The sequence below is a fragment of the Urocitellus parryii genome, chromosome 7, assembly GCF_045843805.1.
Source record: "Urocitellus parryii isolate mUroPar1 chromosome 7, mUroPar1.hap1, whole genome shotgun sequence".
In the NCBI taxonomy this organism is placed as follows: Eukaryota; Metazoa; Chordata; class Mammalia; order Rodentia; family Sciuridae; genus Urocitellus; species Urocitellus parryii.
Window position 1 is genome coordinate 46,946,635 of NC_135537.1, and position 27,575 is coordinate 46,974,209.

At 34.7% G+C, this 27,575-nt stretch overlaps 1 protein-coding gene across 1 annotated transcript in view; it reads right to left on the minus strand.

The window, feature by feature from the left end:
* Positions 1-27,575, minus strand: part of Cnbd1 (cyclic nucleotide binding domain containing 1) — a 417,626-nt gene that overhangs the window by 338,799 nt on the left and 51,252 nt on the right. Inside the window, exon 5 of the mRNA XM_026384576.2 lies at positions 16,477-16,632. Within this exon, the coding sequence (XP_026240361.2) occupies positions 16,477-16,632 (156 nt within the window). The remainder of the gene's footprint in view (positions 1-16,476; positions 16,633-27,575) is intronic.

Sequence of the window (27,575 nt, forward strand, 5' to 3'; positions counted from 1 at the left end):
TGTTTCCTTCAATGGTTCACAAATCACTACTGGATCCAAACCCTACCAAGCTCTTCAAACCTGTTTTGTTCCACCTGCATCAATACCAAGCTCTACCTGGCTCCTCAATGTTATGGACCCTCCTCGAAGCATTCTCCTCTTAAGATACCACAGGAGGTGCTCATTCTGTCCAGAACATCCTTTGTTTTATTGTTCACAGGGGGATTCTTTGCCCCCAACCTTCAGATTTCAGCTTAATTATTACAGCGTCTGAAAGCCTCGGTCGTGACTTCCATGTGTAGCCCACAGTCCCTCTTCTCTACTCCCAGTGTTATTCTGCATCAAGGTACCCTGCTTATTCCATGCATAGCATTTAGCAAAAGTATTAATTACATATTGACATTTTAACTTGCTTATAGTCTAACTCTTTGATGACACTGCCATTTCCATGAAATTGCAATATACCTCCTTCTTCACCAACATAACCCTCAAATAACCTAATAAATATATTTCAAACAACAGAAATTTCTGGTTCTAAAAAATTATTAACCCTCCAGCTGGACTCATCAAGATAAAAGAGATACAAATTATCAATTCAGAAACAAAAGTATAGAAACAAAAGCTTTTGTTTAGTAGAGTACAACAGGTTACCTCTAAATAAGTATCTGTGTTCAGTACTGAAGAATTAATTTGTCTGAAAATGTCTATTAAGAAACATTTCTGATAAAGTAAATCATTTGGAATTATTTACTCAGTAATTTTTGTTGTAGCATTCGCACATTTTCTTACTTACACTTAGAAAAACATGCATTGCCCATATAAAAATAATTAGAAGATTAAAAATATGCTGTTCTTCAGTGATTAATAAAAGAGACCACAAAGAGAAAACAAGACCTGAGAGTTAATTTGATTTTGTAAATTAATAGCTCACCAATTGATTCGAAACTTGAATTAATTTGAAGACATAATCTTAGCATTAAAAAATTATATAACATGATTATTTGAAATGTTCACTGTAATACTCAACTTCAAAATATGCTTGGACTATACTATGGATTACACTTTTTTTGTGTGTGTGGTTCTGGGGATTGAACGGGATTAGACCTTTTTCCTAGAAAAAAACATTCACTTGCTACTTTGAGGAGTAGAATTTAAAAAAAAAATGATATTAAAATACACATCATGTCTTTTATAAACAAAATTATACTTATTTATTAGAAATATCAAATCAATAATAATTTATAAATCAAATTTAAAATAAAATACATGGACATTTTTCACTGTAAATTGGAAACAAAAAATGTTTTCAAACACGCTTTTCAGAGTATCTGTTACCTCATCCTATGTTTGCTTTTAGAACATCAAAGACTGTAAAACCTCTGAAAGATGGGGCTTATTGGTAGGTAATTAGGGAGGGGGCCACCACCGTTAGAAGGGATTAGTGATTATCTCCAGGGAATGGATTAGATTTAATGGGACTGGATTAATTAACACAAGAGCAGGTAGTTAAAAAGCAAACCGGCTACTATATTAGGTCCTTTTGCACATGCCACAAACCACTTTCTCATGCCCTCCTAATATGATTCTGTGAACCATATTGTAACAAAGCATGGATGAAACCTTCATTGGATGTGGCCAAATCTTGGCATCCAAAATTGTGAACTAAATAAACCACTTTTCTTTGCAAATTTTCCAGATCTCAGGTACTTTGTTATAGCAACAGAATGTAAATCATGACAAACATATTATAAATAGCCTACTAAATGCTCAGCATTGCTAATCAATAGAGAAATGCAAATTAAAATCATGGACACACCTGTTAGAACGGTTATTATCAGAGAGAGAATGCAGTAAGTGTTGGCAAGGATAGGAGAAAAGGGAACCCTTTTATACTGTTGGTAAGAATATAAATTAGTACAGCCTTTATGGAAAACACTTTGGAGTGTCCTTAACAAAAGTAGGAGTATGGGCTGGGGATATAGCTCAGTTAGTAGAGTATTCTAGCATGCACAAGACCTGGGTTCAATCCCCAGCACCACCAAAGAAAGAAAGAAAAAGAAAATGTAGAAGTACAACATCTTCCAGCAATTCTACCTCTGGGTATATAATCCAAAAGAATTGAAATTGGTATGTCAAAGAGACATCACCCTCCCATGTTCACTGCTTCACATTAAGGCCAAGACTTGAAAACAACCAAAGTGCCCAATAATGCATGAATGAATTTTTTTAAGGTGCGTATACACAATGAAAGAGGGTTCAACCTTTTTTAAAAAAGGAAGTTCAGTCATTTGTGACAACATGGATGCATCCAGAGGACATTAAGTAAAATAAGCCAGGAAGACAAATACCACATGATCTCACATGAGAGAAATCCACAACATTGAAACCAAAGAAGAGGAGACTACAATGGTGATTCCCAGAAGCTGAAAGAGGGGTATAGGAATGGATGAGGAAAGAGGAGATAGCAATCACAAAGTACAAACTTCCAATTACATATAATGAATAAGTTCTGGTGATCTATTGCAAATAATTATGACTAGAGTTAAAAATGTAATATCTATTTCAAAATTCCTATAAGAACAAATTTTAAATGTTTTTATCACATACATCAGTGCAGTAGGATAATTCTGCATGTCTACAAGCATCCAAATATACTTTGTACCCCACTGTAGCGTTATCATTGGCCAAATTAAAATAACATTAATTTTTTTAAAAATGTGAAAAGAATTCATATTCTACTAGATGATGTTTTTCAATATGATTATATCAGTTTATACTGCCCAAATCAGTGTGTAAGTTCTTCCATAGTATAATATCCAAAATTCTATATTTCACATTTTAATTTTTTAACTTGATAGCTATTTCAGTCTTGATATTTCATTATAATTCTATAGTTATAATTTGTTTTATGATTTTAATTTGTCCTTGGCTATTAATAATACTGAACCTTTTTTCATATTTATATTTTTCATCATTATTATCTCTTCTATAAAATACAGCATTCTAATCATATTTCTGAATTTTTATAACTGTAACTATAGGATATAATATTTCCTGTTCTTTTAATAATTATTTGGCTTACATTTTCCACTTTAAAAATACCCTTAGAAGTTTATCCTTATTTTGTAATAGTCAAAAATATTAATATTCTGTTTCATATGAATCTACAGAGAAAACCAAAATTCCATGGCATCAGGTCATTATCAGAAAATTAGCTTTTAAAATAAGTGCAATCATTAAAGTTTCCTCTGTCCTCTTACCCCATTATCTATCTACTTCATTTCTTCTGGGAGGGATCAATACTTCTCCCAGGCTGTTCAAACTGTTAGTCCCTGACTAGTTTAAATTCTATAGAATTCGAACTCTACCTTGTATTACAAAAACAAAGCGTAATTTGGTGAGAAAAACATGTCAGGGCAGTGAAAACAATGAATACCAATCTTCACCCCAAACATAACTTCTGAATGACTATAACCTACAACCTTTTCCATAATATTTCAATTCTAACACAGAGTTATGAAATTACTACTCATAAAAGCAGAGGCTCAAATATTTAACTGTAGAATTTCACCTGGCCCATCAGAAGGTCTTCACAGAGCAAAGTGAAAAATGGGCAGGGAGAACATGTTCAGGGCAGAGGGAGAAACATTGGCAAAGGCACATAAAACAGAATCCCAGTCACAGTACCACAAAAGATACAGACAGCATGGCTAGGAAGCAGATACGATACAGAGTAGTGGGCATGGCTCTCTAGGATGTCTGGAACTGTTATGTGTACTCACAGAGAATCACACAAACATTTCATCACACAAAAGATGGACCCTTAGGAAAGGTGAAGGGATTAGATGGTGTTGAGGGAAGAAAACCAGCAGATGAGGGATGAGCTGTAAAATGCTGGAAATGGGATGGGAACCACAGGAAGTTATTACCATCATGAGTTCTGAATATACAAGAAAGAATGGGGTGGCTGCCATTCTGAGAGGGATATAGTTGTAGAAGGGGGCTGCTATGGCAGTCAGTATAAAGACAGTCAATTCTGTCTACCTGACAAGAAAGGGGTCAGGAGAATAACACCAATCTCAGTCTCCTTCCACCCCTTATTATGTTGTAGTGTTTCCCATTACAGGAAACCAAACTGGAAACTGAATGACAACCAAGTATAGTGATGCAGCTTTAAAGTCATCTTCCCAGGACATAAAGTAGGGTAGAATAAGAGTGAAGGTGCACATGTGTGTGTGTGTGTGTGTGTGTGTGTGTGTGTAACTTACCTACTATGTCCAACTCTGTAAATTATGTACTTCCTATTCACAGATATATCTAAGTTTCATAAAAATATTCATCATTTTTTATAAACAAAGAAACTCAGGTAAACATATTTTTCATGATCGTGTAGCCATAAAGTTGCAAGCTGGTTTTTCCACTCAAGACTTTGTGGTAATCATGTTTTCACTCCAATATATTTTTCATCCCTTAACAGACGCCCAGTGGCACATAGTAGGTAACTCACTAGAATCATACTATGAAACAAAGTACATAAAAAAGCTGTTCACCATTCCCTGGTTATTTAGTACTATTTTCAATGTTCTACTTAATGTTAAGATGATAAATGAAAATTAAATGCAACTATTTGAAAGGAAAGAAAATTATCAGTATTTCCAGACTGCATTATAACTACTTAAAAATAAAATTTATTGAAATACATTAGAATTAACATGTGTTAGTAAAGCAATCAGTTTCAAATATATAGAGACTTAGTTAACTAGCTTTCAAATATACTGATATACAAGTAGAAAATAAAAGAAAAACAATCTTTTCCAAATATTCAAAAAAAAAGATATGAAGTTAGAGAATTACCTCAAAAAAAAAGAGACCTTATATGAAACCTGACAAGGTTCACTAAAGAAATTTAAAACAAATGTAAAATATATAACATGGTACTGAACAAGAAAGTTATTATTTTATATATTTAATGCATTTTCAAAATGCATTTCACCAGATAGAAAACATGCCATAAAACTAAAATTGTTTTTAAACTCATATGTAATTGGCATATGACAAGACAAATTTGAATGAAACAGAATATTTAAAGTATATAAGATCTTTAAAATCAGTCAAATAATCCCAAATCAACAATCACAATCATAACAATCACAAATCAAAAATTACAGTTAAGGGCTGGTTTGTGGCTTATTGGTAGAAAGCTTGCCTCACAACTGTGAGGCACTGGGTTTGATCCTCAGCACCACATAAAAATAAATAAATAAAAAAGATATTGTGTCCACCTATAACTAAAAAATATTTTTAAAAATTACAATTGACATGTCCAAGAAAATAAGTTATAATATGAAGATTTGCAGCAAAGAACTATAATTTGTAAAAAAATGAATAAATAAATAAAGTCTATCGGATGTTTCTAGATAAATGCATAACTAAAATTAAGAACTCTGTGAGTGAGATTAACATCTCAGAGAAGGCCTGACTTAAAAGGAAATGAGGTCTGAGATGTGCTCAGTTGCAGAGTGTTGGCTCTGGCATACATGAGGCCCTGTGTTTAAATCCCAGCCCCACCAAAAAAATAAATAAAGGAGAGCCTTTACCAGAAGGAATATGTGATAGATAAATGATTAAGAATTTTCTAAGACATCCATGCTGGACTTCAAGAAGAACTTGAATCTAGAAACAAACAAAAAATTATAGACATATTAGAGTAAAACTTTAAAAAACAAAGTCAAAGTTGAAGTCAATTAGGTGACTTCAATTATTTTTATTATTTTCAAAAGATTAGCAGAAAGACTGATAGCTAAGTTTATAGTTGAAACAATGTCATAATGGCAAAAAAATGACTGCCAATCTAGAATTTTATATACAGCAAAAACATGAACTCTCATGCTGATGAGAAAAGTCAAGTGGCACAACAATCTTAGAAAACAGTTTGGCAGTTTTTTAAAAAGTTCAATATAGACCTTCTGTGTAATTAAGCTCTCCTAAGTGTTTACTCAAAAGAAGTGAAGGCAAATGCTCAAAGACTTAAATGTGAACATGTACAGCACACTGACTTATGTTGAAACAAATTTTAGACTGGTCATAAGATAGGAGGGAGATCCACAACACTGCTGAGAACCAAAAATGGATATTACAAACACATTTTTTTTTAGTGGATAAAAAAGAAAGAGGCAGATAAGGAATTATATTCCAGATTTCTAAAAACTACCAGATTGTTTACCTCTCTGCAGATAGACCCAGGGTCTGACAGACAACAATGACCATGCAGACCCACACTCTGCTAAAAGCAACAAAATTTGCTAAGATTTTCTGATATGATAAAACTAAAGCCTGGAGTTTATAAGTCTTGTCAAAATGATTCCTCATACCAGGAGACAACAACTCCTAGAGTTCAAAGCATTCTGCTCATTTATATAAGTATAATTGTCCATAAGTAAAACTAAGACATTTTGATAAAGTTAGGACCAACTTCCAAGATGATTTCAATTATCAGTAAGAATAAATGATTGCATTAGTAAGGCAATTAAAATTTTTGTACAATCAGACATTCAATTTCTAATGAAATTGTATATGTTTGTGATAATTTAACAGATGCTACAATAAATATTTTAGAGAATCCATGTTCCAATGTTATTAAGTCTATGATAAAACACGTAATAGAAACTCTCATTAGAGCAATAAGATCCTGAAGTCTCAGTGTACAATGTGCTCTTTCTATTACACTTACAAATCTAATATAATAATAAAAAACGTATGCCAGATAATTTGTAAAATATTTCAGTGAAAAAAATTCTATCTTAAAATACAAAAATAAGTCATCTAAAACAAAAAGGCTCAGTTTTAACATTCACATCTGTTTTAGTCAGCTTTTTCACTGCTGTGACTAAAAGACCCAACCAGAAAAACAGTAGAGGAGGAAAAGTTTATTTAAGGGCTCACAGTTTCAGAGGTACCAGTCCATAAACAGTGAACTACATTCCTCAGGGCTGGAGGTGAGGCAGAACATGATGAGAGAGGAGTTTGTTGGAGGGAACCAGCTCACATGATCATTAGGCAGCAGAGAAAGACTCTACTCACCAGATACCAAATATATACCCCAAAGGTGCCAGATATAAAATATATACCCCAAAGGCATGGTCCCGGATGATCCACTTCCTCTGACCACACCCTACCCACATTCAGTTACCACACACTTAATCCCCATGAGAGGATTAATTCATTGATTGGATTAAGGCTCTCAAAACCCGATCATTTCTCCTATAAACTTACTAGCATTGTCTCACACATAAGCTTTTGGGTGACACTTCAAATCCAAACTGTAACCACATCCATTCTGATAAAATATATTGATACAGTAAAATAATAATAATAATTTTGTAACATATATAATAAAAATATTTGCTTATTTCCAAACATTGGTATAAAAATAGTTTTTTTTAAATACTAGTTTATCTGTAACAAAATAGCAGTTTGTTAAACTCTAGTATGAAAGTAAAAGTATCTCAGGAAACTTGTAAACTAATTCAAGTACATGATAAATATGTAATAGCCATCATTTATTCATGAATAAGAGAAATTTGTATATTCTTTCATGAAGGAAAAACAAATGGGACACATTATTATTCTGAGACATTAGTAGAAGAACCCCTCTATAATTCAAATATGGAGAATAAATAATAAAGACTTTTGTAAAAAAAAATGGTAAAGATAAGTAGGATTCTTTGGGAATGGGACAGTTGACATTTACACAGGGCGTAAGATGGACCAAAATAATTTGTACAGAATTTTACACTTCTAATTTCATCAGAGATAAACAACAGTTATGAAACTATAAAGTTATAAGGTTCATAATTATGCCCCTTTTATACATTAGGGAATTAAAAAATCAAGAAGTAAAAAGTTGCCTAGGATCATAGGACTAAAAATTAGAATAGTCCTGTTAGTAATCCATTCTGTTCTGATCCCAGGCCAGACCTCGGGCAATATGAAGATTCCAAATATAACTCTGACTCTTGCTGCCACAATCAGACCAAGACTCAGTGCTATATTCTATAACATCAATGCAGCTGTCAGTGCAGGTTTTAATTCTTGTCCTTTGCTAGCTCATCTCAACACAAATAATTCTCTTCCTTTAGTTTCCATTCTTATATCATAAATGATCACTGTTTATGCCAGAAATCTAAATTACTCTTAGTGTTCACACTATTCTTCATTTACCTATGTTCCCTTTTAGCTCCCAATAAAGCTTCTCTTTTTTAGGGGACACACTGCCCACTGTTTGCAGTGCAATTTCCCTCCAAATGCTGTACTTCTAACAAAATTAAGAACTCCACAAAGCATTTTTCTCTAATCAGCATAAGCCCTTAAATATAGTTTGAGACTGCAATTCCTCATCTTATGTGCCATTTCACCAGAGGACAGCAGTGTAAGAACCATATTGCATTTGGAATTTAAAGAGCCTGAATCTAAAAGGCAAAAATCCTGATGTTCTTCCAGGGAGCAATTCCCTCTGAGTCATTCCTGAGAAGTGGCTTTGCATCATCGCTCCGCTGAAACATAATGATCTTCAGATGCCTCATTCCCTCAAAGGAAACATCTTTAATTGGAGAAAGTAGAAGAAAAAACAATTGGGCCAAGTTTTCTCAGAGGATCTTAAACTGCTTTTCACAGCTCATTAATAAGTTCCTCACTTCTCCTACCCTTTCCACAACCCCCCACACACACACATATACATGACTTATTTTTTTCAGAAATTAGTCATTTATAAAAAAAATATATATTTTTTTACCAAAGTACTTAAAACAGCTTTTTAAAAGCTAGCATTGTTATAAACAATGCAATCAAATAAAAACATATGAGAGCATTAGATTGCCCACATTCTCTATCATGTTAGCGATCAATTGAGCAGACTTGCTTCTAAGACTATAAATTCAACCATGCTTAAGTCTTAAAGAAATAAAATTAAATTATGCATTTTGAAAAAAAAAACTTTCTAATACAGAATAGAGACCACAGTCATTTCTCATCTAGACCAATTTGAAAGCATCCTGACAGTTCATCCCAAGTCTCTTCCTGGCACCCACAGTAGACCATATTCACACATGACCTTTTGTCATGTAAATAATAAAATGGCATCACACCAACATTAAAATCCTAAGCACACCTACACAACCCTAAGTGTCAGTCTGTTTCTGGGAATCTTTGAATCCTTTCTACCAACCCTGCTCTTGCTCCATGCACTTTTGCAAACATGGCCTCCTTGCTGATTCTGTTTTTTGTTTGTTTGTTTGTTTTTCATATTTTCGAACTATGTTGCCATCCCTGGACTCTTACACTGTTTTTGAACTACATGGGATAAGCTTCTCCAATATATTCAATTGGCTTGCTCTCTCATTTAGTAAAATTATCTGAGGGTACCATTTTTTAAGAAAACTTTCCTGATCGTTTCTATCAAGCTCTTCTCCCTATTCTGGATTAGTTTTTCTTCCTAGCACTCATCATTAACTTCAACAATACATAGGTGTCTATTATCTCTCTCTCCTACATTAGACTATAGGTTCCATGATGGGTTTGGATGTGATTCCTGTGTTAATGCAGGGACGTTTGGAGTTGAAAGGGTTGGATCGTGAGACCTATAACTCCATCAGTCCATCCCAGTTTGAATGGATTTGTGGTAACTGTAGGTGGGGGAGGCATGGCTAGAGGAGGTGGGTCACTTGGGATATGTCCTAGAAGGGTTCATCTACTCTGGGGCTCCCCTTCCCCTTGTTCCCTCTGCTTCCTGGCCACCAGGAGGATGACTTTTCCAGTGCATCCTTCTGCCATGGTATTCTGCCTCATCTTGGGTCCAGAACAATGGAGTCAGCCCACCGAGGACTAAACCTCTCTGAAACCATGAGCCAAAATATAGCTTTTCTTCCTCAGGATTGTTCTTGACAGTCATTTTGGTCAGTGAGAAAAAGCTAACACAATGACAACAGGCATTGTATGTTCCTGCAGTCCCAATGCTGGGGAAAATGCCAGAAACACCAAGGGGTTCAAAAGTATCTGTCACATTCCTTAATTACTGGGTGAAAACATCAGTCAAAGTTACCAAGAAATTAAATTTCTAAGTTAGGCTTTAGTTCACAGGTATTAGTATTATTTATTTATGTTCATTTTCCCTTCCTTTTGAAATACTTTCTTTTGAAATGCTATCCCTTTGGAAATTGCATATAACTTGAGTAAAACTACTCATCAAAGTGTACTGCTCCTTTGACATTTATCCAAGATACAGGTACACAAACAAACAATGACAATCTGACTCCCAAACACTAAAATTACAGTGTGACCCTAATACTTCCCAATCAAAAGTAAGCGATACCTACTTGATTCCAATGTTGTAGCTTGAAAAGAATTAAAGATTTCCTTAGAGTTCCTATCATTTTCATCATATTGGTATTGTTCTTCCACAGCTTCCCCATCCTTTGCTTTTGTTTTTTTTGTGGTAGTTTTTGTTGTTGTTTCAATTAAAGGAGTCAATTTCTATTGCTTATAGTCCAAAATCTTAAATAATACATAATACATACTTATAGCCAGTCTGATTTACCTTAAAACAAAAAACTTCATATCTACCTCTCCTATTTCTCTTTCACTCTCTGTTCTACAACACACTTTCTAATTACACAGCAGCCTCTAGTTACTCCAATCCTTCTTTTTGGTATACTGCATTATGATTTTTAATGTCTTTGACAATAATGCTAATGTTTCAAAACCACTTATTCTCACCTCCCATCCAGTACTAAACTCAGAGCCACTGATTTGAAGTAGAAGTTATGGAGTAGTCAGTGTGCGTGAACTGTCACACCAAGTTATCAATACTTAATGTTTTCCTAATTGTGTTAGGGATATTTGCTTTTTTGAAGCTATTATTACTCAAAATTAATCTCTTTTTTCATTGTTTAATAATGGTTCACCAATAGTTATACATTAGGATTCATTTTGACATAGTTATAAGTGCACAGAATATGAGTTGCTCCAATTCAGTGCCCAGTACTTACTCTTACACTCCCCTTCCACCCTCCCCCATTTCCTTTCCTCTACTTCCTAGATCTATGTATTTACATTCTATAATTAATGTCTTGTAGATATACATAATGGTTTCAATATAGTATATTTGTATATGTACATTTGGGAAGTTCAGTTTCATTCCACTGTTTTCCCCTTATCCTCCCCTCCTTCCTCCTCCCCCCATACAGACCCCTTCTTCTACTCCCCTGAGTAGTCTTTTATTTTGATGGAATTCCCACCCACCTCCAGTTTCTTTTCCTTCTCCCCTCTCCATATTTTAGGCTAGCTTCTACTAGTTATAGAAAACATTTGACCTTTGACTTTATGATTCTGACTTATTTCACTTAGGGTTATAGTGGGCAGTTCTGTCCATTTGCCAAGAAATAGCATAATTTCATTCATGTTTATGGCTTACTAATACTGTATTGTGTATATATACCAAATTTTCTTTATCCATTCATCTGTTGAAGGACACTTGGATTGGTCCCATAGTTTGGCTATTGTGAACTGAGCTGCTATAAACATTGATATGGCTGAAGTCACCCTAGCATGCTGATTTTATATCTTTTGGAAAAGTGTGGTCATGTGGTGATTCCATTCCTAGTTTTTTGAAAAATCTTTATACTGCCTTCCAGAGTGTTTGTACTAATTTGCAGTATCGCCAGCAATGTATAAGTGTACCTTTTTCCCACATCATCACCAACACACACTGTTATTTGTATTCTTGATATTGCCATTCTGACTGAGATAAGAATCTCAATGTGGTTTTAATTTGTTTTTCCCTCATTGTTAGAGATATTGAACCTTTTTTCGCATATTTGTTAGCTATTTGTATTTCTTCTTTTGAGAAACATCTGTTTAGTTCTTTTGCCCATTCATTAATTAGGTTATTTACTTTTTTGGTATTAAGATTTTTGGGTTCTTTATATATTCCAGTTATTAATGCCCTATTTGAGAAGCAGGTGGCAATGATCTTCTCTCATTCTCTAGGCTCTCTCTTCATGCTCCTGTTTCCTTGGCTGTGCAGAATTTTTATAGTTTGATGGCATCAAACTTATTTTTAGTGTTATTTCTTTAGAGGTCTTATTATCCTAATTTCTTTTAGTAAATCACTTTAGGGATCTTATTAAAGAAGTTGATTCTGTGCCAATATGTTGGAGTGTTGAGCCTATATTTTCTTCTATATGTTGCAGAGTTTCTGGTGTTAATTCCTAAGGTCTTTAATCTACTTTGAGACTTATATGCAGTGTGAGAGATAGGGGTCCAGCTTGATTCTCCTAGATATTAATATCCAGTTTTCTCAGCACCATTTGTTAAAAAGACTATCTTTTCTCCAATGTATGTTTCTGGCATATTTGTCTAGCATCAGACAACTGTATTCATGTGAATTAGTCTCCCTGTCTTCTTTGCTATTCCATTGGTCTTCACATCTGTTTTAGTGCAAGTATCATGCTGTTATTTGGGCTCTGTAACAAAATTTCACATCTGGTATTTTGACACATCCTGCATCATTCTCTTTGCCCAATATTGGGTCTATTTTCTTTTCAAATAAATTTCATAAATACTTTTTCTATTTCTGTCAAGAACACCAATGGTATTTTGATGGGGATTGCATTGAATACTTTTGGCAGTATAACCATTTTGATAATATTAGTTCTGTCTCTCCAAGAACATGAGTGGTCTTCCCTCTTCTAAGGTCTTCTTCATTTTTTTTCTTCAGTGTCCTTTGGTTTTTATTATAGAAGTCCTTTACATCTTTCATTAGATTAATTTTCAGTTTTTTAGGTTATTATAAGTGGAATAGTTTTCCTAATTTCTATTGAAGCAGTTCTTATTGGAGCATAGGAACAAAATTGATGTCTGTATATTGATCTTGTGTCCTGCTACTTTACTAAATTTGTCAGTTCTAGAAGTTTTATATGGCATTTTTTGAGTCTTCTTAATATAGACTCAGGTCATCAGCAAACTGAGATAATTGATCTCTTTTTTTTCTATTTCTATGCCTTTAATTTCCTTCTCTTGCCTGATTACTCTGGCTACCATTTCAAGGATTGTTGAATAGAAGTGATGGGAATGGGCATCTTTGTCTTCTTCCGGTTTTTAGAGGAAATTCATTCAGTATTTCTCTTTTCAGCATCATGTTGGCCTTGCATTTGTCATCCGTAGCCTTTACAATGCTGAGGTAAATTCCTTCTGTCTATTTGACTATGTTGAACCAACCTTGCTTCTCTGTAATGAAACACACTTGGTCATAGTGCAAATATCTTTATAATGTGTTTTTATATGAGGTTTGCCAATATTGTATTAAGAATTCTTGCATCTAAGTTTATCAGAGATATAGACCTAAATTTTTCTTTGATGTGTCTTTGTCTGGTATCAGGATAGGTATCAGGATAATTAATGCTAGCTTCAGGGATTTGGTAGTGGTCCCTCCTTTTCTATTTCATAGAATAATCTGAGGAGGACTGGTGTTTGTTCATCTTTAAAGGTCTAGTAGAATTTGGCTGAGAATCCATCTGGTCCTGGGCTTTTCCTTTTTGAAAGGATTTGATAAATGCTTCAATTTCCTTCCCTGATATTGGTCTAAGTAAGTTTTGTATATCCTCGTGACTTAATTTGGATAGATCATATGTCTCTAGTAATTTGTCAATATCTTCTAGGTTTTCTAGATTATTGGTGCATAGATTTTCAAATAGTTTCTAAAGATTCTCTGAATTTCTATGGTGTCTGTGGTGATGTTTCCTTTTTCATCTCTATTCACAATCTCCAGTTGTTAAAAATTCAAGCAGAATGACAAAATGTAAGGTTGAGAGTGTAAGGTGACTACCTTTAATATTTTGTTAAATTGTGCCAAGGAAGTATACTATCAATCTTATCATAGTTCAGTTAGTCAGATGTTAACAAAGGACTACAGAACTGACAATTTATCCAGCAATCAACAAAATTTAGTTGAATTGTTTTTGTATTGTGTAAATAAAGCATCCAACCCCTTTGTAAATGTGATCAACACCAAGAAATTGATAGTTTCACTAAGTGAAAACTATCTTTTAGACCCCTCCCCAACTCTCTCTCCTTGAATGGAAGCAGGGTCAGAATCAGAGATTTGCTTCTTTTTGAGGGGAACTGGGTATTAGGGATTGAACCCAGGGGCATTCTATCACTGAACTACATCACCAAACCAGACACCTTTTTATTTTTTTACTTTGAGACAGGGTCTCACTAACTTGCCTATGCTAGCCCTGGAAATGGCCATTTTCTTGCCTCAGGCTTCCTAGTTTCTGAGATTACAGGCATGCACCACCATGTCCAGCTATTCTCTTTAGCACAGATGCCCCAGCTGAAAGCCAACAAAAATGTGGGGACCTCAGTCCTACAACCACAAGGAACTGAATTCTGCCAACAATCATGTAAGTCTGGAAGAGAATTCCATGCTCCAGATATTAACACACCCTGAGATACACCTTGGCTTAACCCTTGAGACACTGAACAGAAGACCAGATAAACCTTGTTCAGAGAGATAACAAATCTATATTGTTTTACTATATTGTTTAATATGTTTATCATAACTTATTAGGCAACAATACAAAACTAATATACTAGTATGTCAAGCAAAAAAGAAAAAAAACATGCTTTAGAAGAAGAAACATAGACTATCAATTTAGTTCACACATTGCTCTTTTATTACCGTCTTCTTTATCATACTATTTCAAAACACTAATGTGCAGATTAAATCAGAAATTTTATGTATAGAATGTAAAACTTTGCGTGAACATTTAACATCTGATGAAAATGAGTTCCTTTCTCATTTACTCTACCATTATAATGTAGTTGCTATTACAACCCACTGGCATTAATGAGATCTGCCATGTGAAGAGACTTACCTGACCAGCTATTGATATAAAGAGATTGGAGTACTATTGTGACCTCTTCTGCTCACTACTGCATTCTCTCATAAGTGAATGTGGAAGTGGGGAAAGGAAATTGACACTGACCCAATATCAACTGTCTTGAATATTTAAATGGAACCTGTAGAGGTCCACATAATGTCAGAGAAAAGTAGCATATGATCTATTTTTCCTCTGGATGTGGACAGCATTCTATCATGACTCCTCCTTTTCACTTTAGTCCCTTTGCTATGATAGTATGAGGCTTCTTACCCAATTACAATTTCCATTCCAACTCAACCTAGATTTACCTCTTACACCTTGCTGGAGAATCATGGCTGCTTCAGAATCACTATTGCCGAGTTCCTTTTGCATCTCAAACCAGAAACTACATGATCAGGAAATTGCTACTGAATTATAGTTAGAAAAAGAGACTTATCACTAACATTAAAAATCTTTCAGCCCAGCATAATCTGAAGTCAGTAGTGAATGATTTAGTGCCTATGGATTACTAACCACTAAAAATTTTGAATCCAATGCAATATTAGTCAAAATTGTAGTTTAATAAAATCTTTAATAACTTTCAGTGCTTTAGTGACTTTTTACCAGACACAATGTTTTTTTTTTTTTAAATTCACTGGGTACATTTTGGTTGGATTTCCTGTTTTTACAACAATTTACTTATACCCCTATAAATCATTTATACCTGCTTCCCTAAAAAGTGAATATCATTTGCTATATGTTTTTAATTATGATAAAAGCATGAGAAATGTGACCATTCTCAATTTCCTGAAAGGTCTGATCATGTTTCTCAAACAGATATCCACAATTTTTTGGGGAAAAAAGTACAACAGCATATGATTCTTAATGCATTATTCAAAACAAACAAAAAATCAGATTTTTAATTATTCATCCATACTCTTGGTCTGTCTTAGGGAGAATTCTAGTTTTGATACTTTTTCTCTTGGTTTTATTTTTATTATTGATTTCAATTCTAAAGTCATATGTTTTCACAATATCCTTTCAACTTTAATTTTATTCACAAATCTAAAATCATTTCTAATACCAAACCTCTATTCAGATTTCATCTTCTCTTTCTCCTCCTCTTTTCCCTCCATCCCCTTTTCCTTGTCCTTCTCCGGGCAGTTTTGTCCCAATTACAGCACAACGTGCTTGAGTAAATGTAAGGAAATAAAAAGTGAGTTTATTTAAAGGCTCTGTGTTGGGTAGGACAGTTTAAATTCTGTGAACAGCCTTCAAGTAACCAAAAGAAAATGAAATCTCAAACATAATTTTGATTTTATGGCATCATTTTACAATGCATATTTTGCTTGCAACTTAAAATTAAGATGAGTCACAAGTTTAACAATATATCTGTGAAACACTGTGAAGACAGAATGCATGAAAAATTGTGTTCATCCTGAAACAAAAGTCTCAACTCTTTCCAAATCTCCTGAATCAACCACTAGTGATAAAGCACACTTACCTGAAAATAACTTTTTAAAAAAGCAAATAAAAATAATTATTTAACTAAATTAAATAATATATTAAAAATACTTACAGTTTCCTTACAATATCTAGAAATTCTGCAAACATCTCTGGAGTGTATTTTTCTCCGTATAAAGTAGAGCCACCACGTGCTTTTCGAACATGGACAGCTATATTGTGAGAATCATCAAGGTGTTGTTGACTTTCTCTTGTCTCTTTCCTAAGGTTTCTGAATGAGGAAACATAGTATTTTATGTTACTGCATATTCCACAAGATTCATTCATAGAAACTTTATTTCCAATAGTAGAAATGCACTGTTCTGAGATAATTTAGCATTTTAATAACATATTCATTTTCAATAGCTTAGAATTTTTTCAATCATCATAGAATATAGTTATAATTGTCACTCTAAATCAAATCTAAAAACTAGCATACAGGAAATATTTTCAGTGTATAGAATTTAAATATATGAATTATAGGTATCCTAAGCAATCAAAATATCTTTCATAGTATATTAGGTTTATGTAATTTAGGAAAATATTTTATGTCAATAACTAATACCCTTATCTTTATACTTAGCACATGTGTTTTCAGTGTTTTTATCACTGCTCATAATTTTTTAAGCTTTTGTTTTCTTGTAATAAACAATTTGCAACTGAGAGGTACTCATCATACCTTATTCTTGTGCTATGATATGTTATGTAGTTAAGTTCCTGATAAATGCATCAGTGACCATTTTCTATTTATTTTTCCAGCCCCAAACAGTTTTATTGAAAGGTCATTGAAAACTTAAGGAAAAGGAATCCAATAATCTTCTTCATCTTTAAGAAGAAAATAAGGCATAAAGATGATGAAAGTCCAAATGATCATATATTAGCCAAAAATAATAGATTGGGTCATTAATACCCATGGAATTTTTTTAAAGTTAAATATAAGATATTATGTGGAATAATAATAATAAATTATAACATGAATTTCCAACATTTATTGAGTTCTTAAATGTTTTAGCTACTCTGCTAAACATTATTATATACATTATCTCATTATCAATTAACCATGTGAAATAGAAAATTTTTTCCTTCATTTATAAGATAAAGTAATTAAAGGAAAAGATAGTAATTCTCCTCAGAAAGAGACTTAGGGCATATGTGGTGGCACACACTTCTAATCCCAGCTGCCAGGGAGACTGAAGCAGGAGGATTGCAAGTTGAAATCCAGCCAAAACAACTTAGGGAGACCCCCATATCAAACTAAAAGATATAAAAATGGCTGGGAGTATAGCTCAGTGATAGAGCGCTGCATGCATGAAACTGTAGGTTCATTCCCAGTACCAGGACAAAAAAAGAAAAGAGGGAGTGAGATTTAAGCCAAGACATATAAACTCAAAGAAAGTTATAGACAGCGAGATGCTGTCTCAAAACATAAAAAAGGGGAGCTAGGGATGTGGCTCACTGGCTAAGCACCCCTGGATCCAATCTCAGTACCTATAAAAATATATTCTAGGAAGAAGTTACTAGGAAATTTTCCTATAGATTCTTTGTTTTAAAAAGATTCTTTGTTTTTTTTTTTTTAAATCTTTTGCCCTCTCCCCTGTCAAAAAGCCATTGTACAGAAGATGAATAGCCTCAATTAATCTTTTTATGCTTTTGTGATATCACTACATCCAATTATTTATGGATTAATTTTAGCTCAAATTAAATGAGAGAAAGATGTGACATTATTAGACAATTGGATTGTCACCATATAGAGTCAGTAATTGGAGAGGTGTTTTAGTGAACTTTTCCAAAAGACCTGACAAGAACAATTTTAGAAGAGGAAAAGTTTATTTGGGGTTCATGATTTCACATGTCTCACTACATAGATGACCAATTCCATTGCTCTAAGCCCAAGAAGAGGCAGCACACCAAAGCAGAAGGGTGTTGGAAGTAAGTGGCTGAGGACATGCACCAGCAAGCAGACAGAGACAGAGCTTCCTTCACCTTGGACAAATATAAACACCAAAGGCACACCCTCAGGGACCCACTTCCTCTAGCCATACCCTACCCCTCCCTTCAGTCAGCACTCAGTTAATCCCCATTCAGGGATTAGTTCACTGATTGGGTTAAGGCTCTCATAACCAAACCATTGCTTCTCTGAACCTTCTTGCATTGTTTCACTCATGTGCTTTTGGGGGACACTTCATATCTAAAACATAACAAGATGTAATTTTATCACTTCATCCAATGTTAACATTTTAAGGTTTTGGCATTGCTTTTATTGATTATGAAACAAATAAAAATATTCACGATATATTTCAAGATATGATTCTTGGGAGTTCCATAACTTGCTTTTTTGTTGTTGGTCTTAAACATTTTGTTCATGAGATTTAATGACTGCAGTTCATTTATTTTACTGCTATGTAAGATTTTATTAGTATATAAATACCATATGGGTTTTTAAGGTTTTTTTCTGTTTTGCTAATCTGTTGGCAATTTGACTTTCACTTTCCTGGATTGGTTTTTCTTTTGTTTGTTTGTGTGTTTTATATAACTAATTTTATGTATATAAAACTTTTACAGGACATGCCCCCAAATGGAGTTATTAAGCCATAATGTGTGTGCATCCTCAATTATGTTAATTATTTTCCAAACTGGCTGCAACAATTTATACTTTCAACAGGTATAAGTTTAAACTGTTCTGTATTCTCACTGATACCATATTATTAATTTCTTAAATTGTGAATTTAATTACTGTAAAAAATTGATCATCTTTTCATATATTCACTCACCTACTGATTAATTGTTGATTATAGAAAATTGCTGAGTAATTTAATGCCTCAGTATAAAGGAAAAAAATATTATTTTTATAGACTGAAGTATCATTAACATATTATGTGCCTTTTTGGCTGTGTTTAAATTTTATCATGCAAAAGTAATAATATTAGAACTCTGCATTTCAACATGAATTAAGATAAGGGCATCAAACCATACTAACAGTTACTGCATTTGTCAGTGAACACATGACATGCAATTTTAAAAAGCATGTTAATCTTAATAAATATTAACCCATAGAATCTTGACATCTCTTTTACTGTCCTGTGTGAAAAATTGAAGATATAATTTTTTTCCTGCAGAATTCTGATGAGATATTTTTCCCTTAAGTAAAAGTGCTTCTGCATCGGAGTTGCCAGCTGAACTATACACTTTATTTTTGTGTTCTATATTAACTTAAATGAACAATCAGTGAACGAACTATAACTGATTTGAGTGTTTGGTTATGACCCGACTCATTTATATTTTGAGAAAAATTCATGAAAAGTGATATCAGATTATCATTTCCAAAAGCAATATAGCATCTGTTGCCAATGATAAAATCTAAGTTTTCAAGTGAAAATTAAAATTTCAAAATACTTATATCTACCCCCTGTATGCTTGAAAGTTTTCCTGTGCTTAACTCTTTCTCTGACGAGACCAATGATGATTTTAACAATGTGAGATTTTTATAACACATAAAGAAACATTTGGAAAGTCTGGGTAAATCAGTGGGCCAGTGTTTTCCACATGGTAAATATTTAGTATTATGAATTTATGCACTGTTTAAAAAGCCATTAATAGTTCAAATAGTTTTTATAGATAGAAATGTTTTAAATTATATACATTCTAAATAAAACAAAAAAAGCCTCAGTAAACTCAGGTGACAGGGATTAACAATACCACCAAACAAAATTAAGTAGAACAAATTTAGCATATATTATTTCATTCAATCCTCCACATCAGTGTAATTAGCTAAGATTTAAGGTTTGGGATAAACTTATTAAGGCAACACAAATGTTCAACTGCAAAATAAAAATTTGAACAAGATCTGATTTGTGCAGAAGCCATCACAACACATTCTTCTCCATATGCACTTGGATATAGCTCTTAAAAGTTTGGGTTGTTTTATTCCCCAAATTCCTCCTGCCTTTTGGTAAATCCATACCTATTTTACTAAAGTAGTAATTAGTTTAGAGCAGTACACAGACTCTTTCCTAAGATGTTTGCTACAGGATTCTTCCAAAAAAGGAAGATAACTTAACCATCCCCAGGAGGTAAGTTAGTAAATTGCACACTTTCGTCTTATTTAGCAAGAGTGCTGACATTGTCATACATGTTGCCAAATATAATCTGAAGTTGAAATTGAGAACTTGAGGACAAGTTCATTATAAACTCTTGATGGTCAACATTGAAATTTTTCAATTTCTTATTTCAAAAGGTACATTTTAATGGTATAGAGGGTATTTATTTTTCTGATTTTTACTAAATTAATGTTGCTATGGTTGGAATGTGAGGTGTCACCCAAAAGCTCATGTGTGAGACAATGCAAGAATGTTTAGAAGTGAAATGATTGGGTTATGAGAACTTTAACCCAATCAGTGAATTATTTCCTAATAGGAATTAACTGAATGGTAACTGAAGACAGTATGTGGCTGAAGGAGGTGGGTTGGCAGGGATATGTCTTTGGGATATCTATTTTCTACCTGGAAAGTGAAGAGTAAAGTCAGAGTCTCATTCAGAGGTTTTTGTGGGTTTTTTTTTTGTTGTTGTTATTGTTGTTTTGTTTTTGTTTTTCCCGCTCTTTCTCTCCCCCTGCCTCCTTTCTGATCATCTTGTGAGCTACTTCCCTCCTCTGCACCCTTCCACCATGATATTCAGCCTCATCTCAAGCTCCAAGGAATGGAGCCATTGAACTCCCAACTGTGAACTGAGACCTCTGAAACGGTGAGCCTACTGTATACTACTCTGAACTAATTTCTACTTTAGTAAAATATGTATGGATTTACCAAAAGTAAGGAGGGTTAAAGAAAGATTTGGGAGAATAAAACAATCTAAACTTTTAAGAGCTTTATACAAGTACATATGGAGGAGAATGTGTAGCGATGGCTTCTGCACAAATCAGATCTTGTTCAAATTTTCATTTTGCAGTTGAACATTTGGGTTGCCTATGAAATCAGACCTCTGAAACTGTGAGCCTCAATTAAAATTGTTCTTGTCAGGCCTTCCAGTCACAGCAGCAAAAAAAAAAGCTGACACAAATGTTCATGCCAAACCCAAAATCTTCTTTTCATTTTCAAAAAATAATAGAAATGTTTGGTTAAAAATGAGCAGTGGGACTTTACGTGCATTCTTTAGGCTAAAGCAGTAATTAATACATTTTCTAAATACAGACTAAGTATCCAAACATTCAGGAAAATCAAATTGTTTAGAGAAGATTATTCCACAGATTTCTCTTCCTTCTCTTCTAAGGATAAACTAAAGAAGGTCAAATTTAAAAAGCTAGGCTACATCCAGACAACCTGTCATATACCAATATATTAACATTTGTGTTATGGTTTGGAGGTGAGATCCCCCAAAAGCTCTTGTGTAAGATAATGCAAGAAATTTTAGAGGAGAAATAATGGTTATAAGGGTCTTAATCCAATTAGTGAATTAACCCCCCTGATGGGATTAACTGAGTGGTAACTGAAGGAAGATAGGGTGTAGCTGGAGGAGGTGGGCCATTGAGGTTGTGCCTTTAGGGTATATATTTTGTGTTAGGATAGTAATAGTCTATCTCTCTGCTGTCTGATCATCATATGAGCCGCTTCCATCTCCCACATTCCTCTGCCATGAGATTCTACCTCACCTTGAGCCCTGAGGAATGAAGCTTGCTGTCTAGGGACTGAGACCTCTGAAACTGTGAGCCCCTAAATAAACTCTTCCTCCTCTACAATTGTTCTGCTTAGATCTTTTAGTCATGGCAGCAAAAAGCTGACTAAAACAATATGCTTCTAAAATAATGATTATTTATGTTCTTTCTTCACTTATAATCTAAATTCCTTCTATTCACAAGTCAATTAAAAAAAAAAAAACATTTGCTGAGCCTGGCTTAGTGTCACACACCTCTAATCCCAGCAACTCAGAAGGCTGAGGAAGGAGTATTTCAAGTTGGAGGCAAGCCTCAGCCACTTAGCAAGACACTCTCTCAAAATAAAAAATAAAGTGAGCTGGAAAATTGGGATGTATCTCATTGGTAAAGTACCCCTGGTTTCAATCCTCAGTACCACAAAAAAAAAAACCATTTTTTTTTTCTGAACTCCTAACTCAGAGCTAAAGAATTCACTGTATTCACTATTTCAGCTCTAAGGTATGAATTATTTTTATTTTTGTTCCTTAACCACTCTATTTTTTCCACCCACAGAGCATTGCTGAACTAGTAGTACACCTGGGTGATTACAAATCTACATTATCTAATTTTAACTGCTCCTTGATTTTGTTCAGCACTGCTAAATTAGCTATATGTCAAACTCTTATGCACTCACTTCAACAGCTTTCATCTAGTTCCTTTTCCAACCCCATTTCCACATCCACAGACAACTTGCCTTGATATTAATGCTCTCTGCCTATGATTATTGTGAATTATTGAGAAAACACCACCCTAGCCACTTGCCTTACTCTAACTCAAGAGGGACTTACTTTATATTCACTGAGGAGAAGAATTAAATGCACAGAAAAAGTGGCCTGTAGATTCTCAGAATTTCCTTTGTTTTATAGTGACTTCCTCAAGTAAATCTTAGCCCTATAAAGATAATCTGCATAATGGGTGGGGTAGGCATATAATTTGGCACATTAGAATAACCCATCTGGGGACAGCAGGAGGCAAATTTTCTGCCATTAATCTGGGAAAGACCCCAGATTTTCAACTATATCCTGGTGAGCCATAGGACTGACACCTTTTAGCCAGGGCCAGTGGCACATGCTTGTAATTCCTGTAACTTGAAAGTCTGACACAGGAAGATTACAAGTTTAAGAACAGTCTGGGAAATTTAGCAAAATATTATCTCAAATTTTAAGAAAAATTAATCAATTAATTAAAAAATAAAGGATTAGAGTTATAGCTCAGAAGTAGAGTACCCCGGGTCCACACCCAGTACTATAGAACTCATACCTTTGGAATCAAAGAGGCATTTTCTCTTTGTTGCATATGGTGTTTGATGACTGGGACTTAGAAGAAAATATATAAGCATTTACATTATAACCTCAGCTGAAATTATAATTTTCCCAGGTCCACTACCTATATTTTAACTAATAGCATCACATTTGTCGATTATGGGAATATTGGCCAAGAACCCCACGCAACAACAAATAATGCTAACAAGGATCTTGTAGCCCCTTAAGATCTAATCGGAGGTCCCATGAGAATAAATTACACTCTGTCATTACCTTTATACTGTGCTTCTTCCTTAAGTATGCTCTTCATTCCATGTCTTATCTAGAAGTGAAACCAACTTTTTTTAATATTTCCTCATCAAACAAATTAAATGAAAGCAACTACTCAGTACCCTGTAACTGTAATAGAATTTATCAAACTGCAGGTAGCCCTAAGAAATGTTGTATCATATATAACACATCATATTTGGAATGCATCAATAGACCTTCTTTTCTTAAATCTCTTCACCTCCATCCCAACACTCTCAGTTTCTAGGTATGGTCTGCACACCCTCCTTCAATTACTTTAAGATCCTCTTACTTCTTTCCTATCTCTTTTCTCTGCATTGCTTCACTTCTAGGACATTCCACACTCCAAATTAAAATGACTCTAGCAAACAGAGTAATTCAATCATTCCCAGCACCTACACCCAGAGGCTTCTAGCCAACACTATCAAGAAGCAAGCATAATTAAAGAATCTTTTAAAAGCATAAATCCACCATTTTGTCAGTGGTAGTTATCATTGTAATGGCTTTATTTATTTATTTGAACTCAAACTTGAAAGTTTCTATTAACTGTCCATTTGAATGCAAGAAAATCCTATACATGTAGACAGTTACTACAAATGTCCATCCCTTTGCTGTAAGAACTTCCAAGGCTATCCAGGATTTCATATATACATCATGATAAAGGGTTTAGTTCAGGCCACAATACACAAGACCAGAGCATGGCTGAAGCAATTAGATTTCTGCAAAATTTCTTCCTCCTCCCTTTATAAAATTAGCTGAGAGAGATGGAAGATGGTGGATTAGAGTAAAGCAGCATTTCTTTTTATAGCTAGGCTTTGAAGACTCAAGTAGCAGGAATACTGCTTCTCCTTGAGGTGAGTATAAAAGGAATTTTCAGAGACCCTTACAAAAATTAAAGGTTTGGGTACATTAAACAAGGAAAGGAGACAAAACTAGAGATAAAATGTTTGTGGGAGAAGTGGAATTAGCACACAAGTGGGAGGGGCAGAAAAATAGTCAACATCGATTAAAAAATAATTGGGTCCCATCAAGAAGGTGGGTGCTGGTTGAAAAGAAAATCAAAAGCTGCCCTTTCCCCCTCCTCTTTCCAAAGCATCCCCACGGTTCCTGCTCCAACCTGTTGCTGCAACCTACCCCAGGAATAGCTCCTTCCTACAGGAGAGTCATTAATTGGTACCTCCTGGATGTTACCTTACTGCCTGGATCACTCCGCCATTTGTCTTTTCCCCTTTGCACATTTGCTTCCCATCATGTGGTGCATACCCAGGCCTGCCCCGGGTCACGTACTCAGTATGGAGAAAGATAAGGGAGAAGAAGTCAGGAGAACAAAGATAATTTAAAATCTATAAAAGAGGCAGGATACTCCTTCTTTGCATACCAGCTCTGGGTCCCCTTCTCTGTGGAGATGTCTGTGTTACTATTCTTTAAATAAAACTCGCTTTCTACACTTGCCTCAGTGTTTCTCCATCGTTCAAACTTCAACACTTGATAAAATGGAACTCATCATCACTGGTAACTGGCAGTAACACAAGGACAAAAAAATCTGAGAAATAATATGATCAGTCCGAACACAGAAAATCCTGAGACTGGAGAGGTAGCCTGCCCTGATTGATCCAGAGGTGGTTCAACTCATTAAACAGGTCCACAGAAGATGCACTGAGTTTACCAATCATCAGTGGAGAGCCAAGCCAGGAGCCATCTTGGGGCTACCACACAGTCACATCAGATCTGGGAGTTTATGGATAGGTCCACATGATCTTATCTGAGCCTAGCAGAGACTTAACTGAGCCTCATAACCCAATCTGAAGCTTATAATGACTCTTTCCACTATGGAGGGATGTGCCTTTATTTGTCAACTCTGACAAAAAAAAAAAAAAAAAACTCTCCTGTGTGTATCTCTGCCTGGTCTCCATCTTTCATTTCTTGCTTGCCTGTCTCCTGGTTCCTCACTTTCTTTTCAGTACTCATTACCTCTTGCTCAGAGCCCATTGAAACACAAAGCTCTGAGCCTAGGGCCCTGAGTTGCATGTAGCACAATGTTACTGCTTAGTAGGTATTTTTTTGCAGAAATGAATAAAAGAAAAGGAACTAACATGAAGTTCTTTATAGACAGTATATTCATTATATTTCTTTTTAGAGTAAATTAGGGAAACAAAATTACTGTACTTCTAAGTTTTTAAAATTAAAACTCTAGGAGCATCTTATCCAATAGACTTCAGAACTTGGAGAAAATACGGATTTTATCATCATAACAATTATAGTTTTATTTATCCTAATGTTAAATATGTTTTCTTAAATAGCCTATGGTTTAAACATTTATTAATTATCCAAAGCCAGACAAACTATCATGAAATAAGCACTCCTTAGATGTACTTAATTCAAACAATGAGGGGAAAAAATCAAGTTCAAAAGTACAAGTTCAGATGGATCCAAGATGGCAGGCCAGAGGGAGGCAGTGTTCTGTGTTGCTCTATGACCAGGAATTCAAGTAGTGAGAATACTGCTTCTTTGAGAGTAATATTCCTGCCCCCACACAGAAATCACTGTGCCTGTCCAGGGCTCCAGGCCTCAGCATCAGAGTAGGTCTCCCAACTACTCAATGCAGGACTATGGGATACCAAGCAAGACCATCGGTCACCATCTTGGGACTCTGCAGCAGCAGAGATAGTCCACTAAGCACGGTGCCCACCTGTGAACCTCACACAGGCTCTGAAGTCAGCCAACAGCCACACACTGCATGCCACAGAGCTAGTCTGTGAACTCATTGCCCAAAGCCATCGGTCAGCTCTCCCCACACGACTCAACACTCCACTGCTGACAGCAGGAGCTTCCATCTTGGGTCACCTTCATCAACATCTTCAGTGGTGGCAACTCCCAGTTCAAGAACTCTGGCTGGCCAGGTACCCAATTTCTAACTACGGCCTCTCACAGCAGCCACTACCCTGGCACAGTGACGCCTGGTTACCTTCACCACCCTGAGGGCAGAGATACCAGCTAACAGACAACCCCACCTATTGGATGAGAAGGGAAGCAGGAAAGATACTGATCTCCAACCAAAACCATCCCTGTTTCTTCCTTAAAGAATTTGTTTTTTCCTTCCCCTCTCTATTCTCCTGCCCTCACATTCCCAACATATGTGAAACCAAGTACTTTGCATGAATTAGGATTCTGAGGACTGGAACGTCTGAATTACAGTTGTGTTGTATATTTTTTTTTTCTTTTTCCCCACCAACTTCTATTATTTTAATTTTTTAAAAAATTTTTCTCAATACATATGTGTGTTTGTTTTATATACTCTACTGTCTTCCCACTTATTTGTCTACCCAAAATTATTTCCTCTCCCTTCTCCTGCTACTAATCTTCCTCTTTAGATTTCTATTTCACAATCCTAAGATATAATAACTCTATATTCTCACCTACTGTCTCTCCTCAGCCTATCATGCTACCTCACCTCTGGTTCTTTGTCCACCATCAGAAACTGTAAACCCTTTTACAAACCTACTGAGTATACAGTAAATAACAACTGAATTCGCCATTTCTGTACATTGTAACCAAATTGTAAACATCTTAATAGCAAACATTTGTTTTTAGGGTGTATATTATTTATATTGGGATCTGTTAACATTATCCTTTACCTCAAAGGAGAGGTACTGGATCCCTACAGGGGCACTATAAGCTTATAGGATAAAAAATGTAACATCTCAGATCCACAGTGCTACAAGAGAAGACACAGAATCAACATGAAAAGACAAGGGAAGAAAGTGCCCCAAACAAATCAAGATACCACATTATTAGAATCCATGCCCAGAAAAGCAGAAGAAATGATTGGGAAGGAGTAAATACAGAAGAGAATAAATATAGGCAGCAAAATATCATTTTGACAATAAGCTACATTAACAGATATAGGAACCAAAAGATTATTTCAGTAGGGAAATAGAG